Source organism: Rhyacophila brunnea, unplaced genomic scaffold, assembly GCF_057557595.1.
Source record: "Rhyacophila brunnea isolate RB1 unplaced genomic scaffold, BYU_Rbru_1.0 scaffold_17, whole genome shotgun sequence".
Taxonomy (NCBI): domain Eukaryota; kingdom Metazoa; phylum Arthropoda; class Insecta; order Trichoptera; family Rhyacophilidae; genus Rhyacophila; species Rhyacophila brunnea.
The window spans coordinates 1,161,669-1,169,483 of NW_028232827.1; the positions used below are offsets into that span (position 1 = coordinate 1,161,669).

Consider the following 7,815-nt stretch of genomic DNA (forward strand, 5'->3'; position numbering starts at 1 on the left):
TATTTATGGAACTTGATTAAGAAATGCACAATGCCGTAAAACTATGGAGAAAAATGGAAAAAAGATATAATATCCTACCATTTACTTTGTTTTCAACGATTTTATTAAAATTATGAATTTCTCTATAAATCGCTTTATGGGACGTAACAAATCTTGTATTTTGACATAAATAAAATATAGTGCAATACCAATAAATAAGAAATTTATAAGATTTTTCTCTATTTTTTCTAATAAAGGTTTTCAAAATTACGTACCTTCAATTACAAGATTGTATACAAAATTAATAATGTCTAAATTGCTTGCAGACTGCACCGAATACTCAAATGGAATACCAGACTCCGTATCACCTTTCATCCTTGGCGGAGAAGAAGTCAGCCTTGGAGAGTTCCCGCATATGGTAAAGTATTAAATCATTAAAATCGATATTACAATTAATATCCTAATTATATATTAGCTGAGCTGGTACTTAATATTGAGTACAGTAGGCGCTCGGTAATCCAGCGTCACCAATCCGGCACGTCCAATAGTCCGACATTTTGCAACTCAGCTCTCCTGCTCTATAATCCTGCACTGACAGATAAACACGTGTTTGTTTGTTTCTCTCATGCGTGATTAAGTAAACAATGTTACCATTTTTTTGTGTATGTTTACATAAACTAATAAAGATTTTTACTGTGCAAATCTGTGATAGAATTATTTCCTATAGAAATCCAATAATCCGGCATAGGTGAAAAAATATGGGTGCCGGATTACCGAGCGCCTACTGTACCTACATAAAAGTGAAATATTATGATTCACAGCTATCTAGCCTACTATTTAAACAATTTCAATGTCGTATTAATAATGTATTGCGATCTAAGAAGTATAGTCTTTGTATACATATACAAATTAATGTATCAAAATAAACGTGTGCTGGCAGTCACTTTTCATTATGCATCCGTATTTATATTTCAATATTACTCCGTGTGTAACAACTTGTCTCTTCAATGTGCTTATCCTTTTAACAAAGATCTAAACAGCGCCGGCCCTCCTTAATCTTGAGAGCACCGTAGAGACGAGGAGGTTACACTAGGTACCTAATATTATTTCATTAAATATAAAATTTGTATTAACTATTTATTTTATTCTCGAATACAGGCTGCTTTGGGTTACGAGAAAGATACTGGGCTGGACTTCGACTGCGGAGGAACCCTCATTTCCCCGACGTTTGTCATCACAGCGGCGCATTGCGTAACAAGAAGTGATAGGTAAGATACAACCAATAACAGTAGCGAAGGTTGAAGGTAGACTATGTAAACTTTGTCAGTCATGCTTACATGTTTTCTTTGAACTAAGAATACAAATTATTGTAGATATTGGTGAGTTTTTTTAAATTCAATTAAACCCTACCTAACCCGAGCCATAATAAATATAAAATATTCTTTTATCTATAAAACTTCTAAAATTATGCCATTAAGAAGAAGTACCAGAGGCACCTAGCGGAAAAATACGAAGCTTGCAATTTAAGACATTTTTTTTGATAATTTACAATTTCAACTATATTAATTAATAAATTAATATGTATCTGAAAACATTAAAAAGAAAAATATTTTTATTTTAAATCAAAGATAAACTTACAATTATTGTAAAAAAATGTTTTATAATATGAATTTGTCGAAGGACCCCATCTTATTATTACATATATTTTATGGTCATGTTTATTATTAAAATTTAGTTTATTAGGTTTTCTATGTTTTGACATAGAGATTTTTGACTAATTCATAGTTTTAATATTTTTTATATTTATTTTAAAAAACATTAATTTTTATAAATATATAAATGTGTATAACTTGAAATCGTTTTTATTTATAACGTTCCTAGTATTCTTCGGAGAATTTTATTTTCAAATACTCAGATGGCCTTCTCTTGTTTCTTCATTACTATTACTAGTTTAGTGGTATTATGATCGCGATAATTATTAATTATCTGTTTTAAATATTATTTTCAGAATTCAAACAACTGTCATTCGAATTGGTGCAATCACTATTGAGAAACAAGACAACACGGCCGAGACGGACTATCCTGTCGCTGAAGTCATCGTTCATCCAGAATACAAGCGTTCTTTGAATTATCATGATGTTGCCCTTATCAGGTATATATTATATATTTTTATATTCTAGTAACATTATTGACTGAGTGAGACTGAAATAGATCTATATAACCCATAAGAGAAAAATTCCCAATAAAAAAAACAGTATATATGTTACCATATATCATCACCTTACTATTAAGACCTCGTAAGTCCGATATTATGGAAAATTTTAAGTGTGTTCGATAAAATTTATATAAAAAAACAAAACATTTTAAATCATATCAAACCCTCGGTTCTGTTCTCTAGACTAGTATACTGTCCATCTATCAACAAATTTTAAGAACTTATAAGTCTCATGGTTTCAAACATGGAATTAAAACCTCGTAATTCACTACCAGTGTTAGCAGATTTATCAATTAAAGAGGTGTTTAAAATATTGTTTTATTACATTTTTTCCTTCCCCTCAACATTCTTCCCAAACAGACTTACGAGGTTTTAATAGTAAGGTGACGATATGGACCTTTACAGATTGGAGGTTATATTAACATATTTTTTAAAAACAAATATATATAGCCATAGTAGGCTACAGGTTTCACACCCACGATTCTATACCTGATTTAAAATAGTTCCAGAATAATGTAATGATAATTGTTGATGTATTATTAATATAATTTTGAAGTGAATCAAAATACAAAATAGCTATATGAATAGTTGAATATTATTACTATGTAGTAGGTATAAAAAAACTAGACGATAATTGCTTTTATTTCTTTGATATTTCAACGCTTATAATGATATTACGTTGGGTTATAAAATAACCTCTGAAGATTGGATAAATAAATATATATACATATTATAAGCAGTGGCGGCTCGTCCATATGCACTGCGGTACTGCAGCACCCCGAAGCAAATTGAGACAAATGTAATACTATAATATCAATATTATTAAATGTGTAATCAGCTCGCCCACGCATCGATACACCCAATGTCCAATAATATTATCATACACTGCGGTAGGTACTTGATTTTGCACAGTACCGATTTCAATAGAATATTCTTGAGTGGGCGAAGGAAGGGCGCGGGCAGCCGTGCTCGCAAATGGAAGCCTAATCCGAATTGCCGGTCAGACAGTCCGATTTCAGTATTTCTCCGTTTCTGCGTCGTGCGCCACAGCGAGGAATGAAATATAGCTATAATGATTTATTAACATTGTTAAAATTTATTTCTGCAAGCAATTTATGCAAAGTTCTTTATTTTAATTATTAATATAATTAATTATTTATATTTAATTTTGATGTTAATAGTAAAATATAACCCAAATAAACATTTATTTTTATTTTTAATCAACCGCAGCACCCCCAGATATCTTATCCACGAGCCGCCACTGCATATATGTATATAAATATTTCATATTCATAAGCTATTTGCTATGAAAATAAGTGTTTCAAAACATTCTGTCTATTGTGTCAAATAAATAACATTGAATAACCTAAAATCTGCTCCGAAACCACCCAGTTTGGCGGATGTACGTAGTAGCAAAGAGCAAGGGATCAAAAATAGCGGTAGGACCTAAGGGATGCCTTCATCCAGCAGTGGATCAACATCAACATAAATAAGTGAATGATTGCATCTTTGTTACAGATTAGGCAAACCGGTTCCATTAACGGCAAATGTTCACCCTGCTTGTCTGAACACGGACGCGGCAGACCCTACCGCCGTTATGTTCATCACGGGTTGGGGAAGCACAAGTCTTCAAAGTAAGTTCATCTCCTAATATCTCCGACAGTTGCATTTCGAGTTAACTATGCTAGTTTTAATTCAAATCCTGTCAACAATATTTTCATTGGCCCAGACAACCATTCTACCAACAGAGCTATTTTGATATTCATCAGTAATTTGAAAGAAGGTCATTTTTTGAGCAATTAGCGTAATATATACTTATGTAACTTAAGGGGGCTAGAGAATAGGGGTGATTAGTACATACGCTGACAACAGTTTTGAGTAAATTGAATTCATCATTATAATAAATAATGTTGCATTTATTAATTCCATGAAACAAAACCTTTGGATCTCAATACATTCCGCATAGGTGAATTGAATTTAAACAGACATTGCTTTATGCTAGGGGCGGCAGGTTATATGAAAGTATGGTGAAGCAGGCAAGTATGGTGAAAAAGTATGGTGAGGCAGTCTGGTAATCAATTTGCGGCAAAATTTCTGCATTAACATTAAACTATATGGTTACAATATAATGACCAAAGTAAATCCTCCGTGATGCCCTCCATTTTTTTTATCGCGTCGCTATTTCTCGTAACTTGTCGGCTATTGTGTTGGGCTGCTTCATTCAGTTGTATGAGAAAGCCGATTCCTTGCTCCTCTTTTTATTTAATACCTCTATGGCTTTATGAAATTGAAAAGCTCACTTGGTAAACTCCTCACTGTTCTTATTTCACTATATAATCTAAATGTCATGGTGTGAACGTCTCGAACTAATAATTTGTAATATCCAAATAAATACAAAGATTGTTATTTTGTTTGTTTATAACCAATTTTTTTTTTTACAGGGGATTCAAAGAGTAAATTCTTGCTGAAGGCGAACGTGACTGCAGTGGCGCTTTCCGAGTGCAACACAAAATACATGGGTAAACGAAGACTGCCAAATGGGCTGACCAATCTTCAAATGTGCGCCATCGACAGGAGTGGAGTCATGGACACCTGCGGGGTAAGTTATATCGCAAAAATTGTATGAAATTATTAATCCGTTAATCCAAACTAAAATTTGTACGAAAATCACTAGCGCCGCCCTTTGGAAAAATACGAAAGATTCAGAAACTTTTCATAAATCATAGTACAGATATACATTAACTTTAAGTTATTAAGTTACCAGTTCTGATAATGGTCGTAAGTCAAAAAATAACTGTTCAGATTAAATTTTTAATCAACCCTAATAAACCCTGACAAACGAATCACACCATATTACTTGACGTTACTGTCTACTGTAAATAACATAGTGACTCACAGTCAAAGTGTGTTTTATGATTATAATCGTTGACTTGCAAGGTCCAGTTCATAAAGGACTGGCCTTTCATCCGGGAGCCCCAGGTTCGATCCCAGTGAGATTACAATAAATATTATGTGATTTTCTCAAAGCTGAGTGTTTTGATTGTTTCACTTCTATTACTAATTACAGTACTGTCTCACTACATTACCGTCATTGGCCCTCATGGTCTATTGTAGAGTTAAAAAAAGAATTAATATATTGCTGCCAAAAGTTGGTAAGTCGACAATTTTAGAGTTAACAATGGATTAAGTGTCAATATATAAATATGTATTCTAGAAAATAAAAACAATATTATCCGATATAATATAACATGTACGTACATAAATCACAAAGAAATTATTGGCATAATGCCTGATGAGAGGGCACGTCAAACTTCAAATTGACTTACCAACTTTTGGCAGTAACCCCACAATATATTATATTTATTTTTACCAAATAACTATGCTTTATATCAAGCTGTCAATTATTGGATTGCTTAATTTAATTATTAATCTTCTTATATCTGTTCTTACAGGGTGATTCAGGTGGCCCTCTGCAGACGCGCCATACGGTCGACGGCATGTTCAAGCTCGTAGGAGTCACCTCTTTTGGGCAGGGATGCGGTGGAAAGATTCCCGGTGTCTACGTCCGAGTAGCGAATTACTTAGATTGGATAGAGAGTGTGGTTTGGCCATAAATATAATTTATGAAATAATAGTGAATGGCAACATCCCGATTAAGATTTAATTTATTAAGATTGTCGTACCGAATCTTGCCTTTGTAGTGCTGATATTTTAATAATAAGCAATAATGGTGATTTGAACTATAAACCCTTAGTGCAAGTGGCAACGAAAGAAAGCCACAATATATTTCTTCGCTGGATTTCCAAATGTGCCTTTTTAGACCGGGAACAGAATATATGTATTTAGACTATTTCTCCATTCACCATCAGAACAAAAAAAAATGTCAGACTATTTATTCATTGTATTAACTACAAATACTTTTGTAAATCTTGTAATTAAAATATCTCCCATAGAAATATTGCATCATATTTTTAATATGTTCTTGGGTGAACGTAGTTTAAAAATAAACGAAACTAATTGGAATTGTGCTTTCATTGTAGAAACTTATTACTGTTTTCTTAATACCAAAATAATTAAATTTTCCTGAAACAATAAAGTCAAAGCGAATTTACAATGTATTTTAAGGGAGAATTTAAAAATAAAATATTTAAAAGAAATAATATGTGTGGCTGATAGTTTCAATGTCGGTAACCTCCTTATTCGGCCATTTTAAGGTAATCACAATAAACTGTCGTGCACATCAATTTAGGAATGAAAAAATAATATTAGTAAATTATTTATATCCTATGAAGATTATATCTATGGGCATTCACACAGTGGAGGTTGTTTTAACAGATTTTTGCTTTAAATGGATGTTAGCCACTCGCTCAACCTAATAGGTCCATACTCAGGTCCAAACACATTGAAAAACAACATGTACATTTTACAAACTCAGGATTCGACGCCGTGACTGAAATAGCGAAATAAAATGTCTTTAACGTCATTAAAATCAATAAAAAAATCACGTTTAAAGTTAGTCGTAAAATGTGCAAAATAGTGGGTGATGACTATAAATGACTTTGCAATCAACCTCCGGTTTAGTTATATTTTACTAACAAACGGAGCAGGATTTGATATTTTGTGAATAAAAATAAAATTAAAATAATTGGAGGTTACCGACTTTGAGACTAATAGCCTCATATCAAATAAATTAAATTGAATGTATAAAAAAATTGTGGGGATATAATGAATCCTCAGTAAAAAAAAAAAAAAAAAGCACTGCCTAAAGTATATTTAAAAATTTATTGTTAAATACTTGAATGTTACAATCATTAATTGAGTCACCGAGTCGCAAAATCCACTCTGGCCATTTTGCAAAACTCGCTTTATTATAAATTGCAAGATTCCTTGCAAATTCGGGTCGATACTTTTTATCATCGTTTTGTCAGTGAGAGAATATAATTATTACATAATATATTGACGTAGTAGAATAATGAAATCAAAACGGTTTTTAGTATTTATTTTTTTTATGTAAGAAAAGTTGCCAGAACGGCTTTTGTGACTCAATGACTCAATTGTTCAATCTTCTTTATTTGTATTTTCAGTAAGAATATTTAAATTGATTAATATTATTATATCAAGTTATAGAATTTACCTTAAATTAAGGTGTTTTACTCGGGATGTGCCATTATGTAATTGTTTTCGGTAAATTTACTATTCCAGCTATTGTTATATACAACAACAAAATCTTATATTGACTAGTGTAAAGTAGAATACTTTTCGCGCATCGTAAAGAAAGGCATTCTTCTATTTCGTCGCTCTAGGATTGGCTTGTCGAATAGACCAAATTAATGTTCAGGAGACGAAAAACAAATTTTATAATCCTGTATTTAAATACATAGAGATATTTAAATTGTTATTTTTACAGCATACGAATGATGTTTTCATTACCATTACAAAGTAATTTAAAGAAAAGGATGGTTGTGGTCCATTTAGATACAAAAAAACATTCTGCATTAAAAGGTCGAATTCGACCAAAATGGATATTCGACAAACCAATCCTATAGCGACGATTTGCTGAGAAAAATGTTTAGCTGTAGATTTTAAGAACCAAATGTGATATTTATATTAAAATACAATAA

The 7,815-nt window shown here is 31.9% G+C and overlaps 1 protein-coding gene across 4 annotated transcripts in view; it reads left to right on the forward strand.

Moving 5' to 3' along the window:
* LOC147073528 (serine protease persephone-like) overlaps positions 1 to 6,932 on the forward strand; it is a 35,492-nt gene extending 28,560 nt beyond the window's left edge. For all 4 annotated transcript variants that reach the window (XM_085944367.1, XM_085944368.1, XM_085944369.1 and 1 more), the window contains exons 5-10: positions 306 to 397; positions 1,138 to 1,247; positions 1,988 to 2,131; positions 3,713 to 3,828; positions 4,636 to 4,793; positions 5,647 to 6,932. In XM_085944367.1, the coding sequence (XP_085800493.1) occupies positions 306 to 397; positions 1,138 to 1,247; positions 1,988 to 2,131; positions 3,713 to 3,828; positions 4,636 to 4,793; positions 5,647 to 5,808 (782 nt within the window). In that variant the 3' untranslated portion in view covers positions 5,809 to 6,932. The remainder of the gene's footprint in view (positions 1 to 305; positions 398 to 1,137; positions 1,248 to 1,987; positions 2,132 to 3,712; positions 3,829 to 4,635; positions 4,794 to 5,646) is intronic.
* The last annotated feature ends 883 nt before the right edge of the window (positions 6,933 to 7,815 follow it).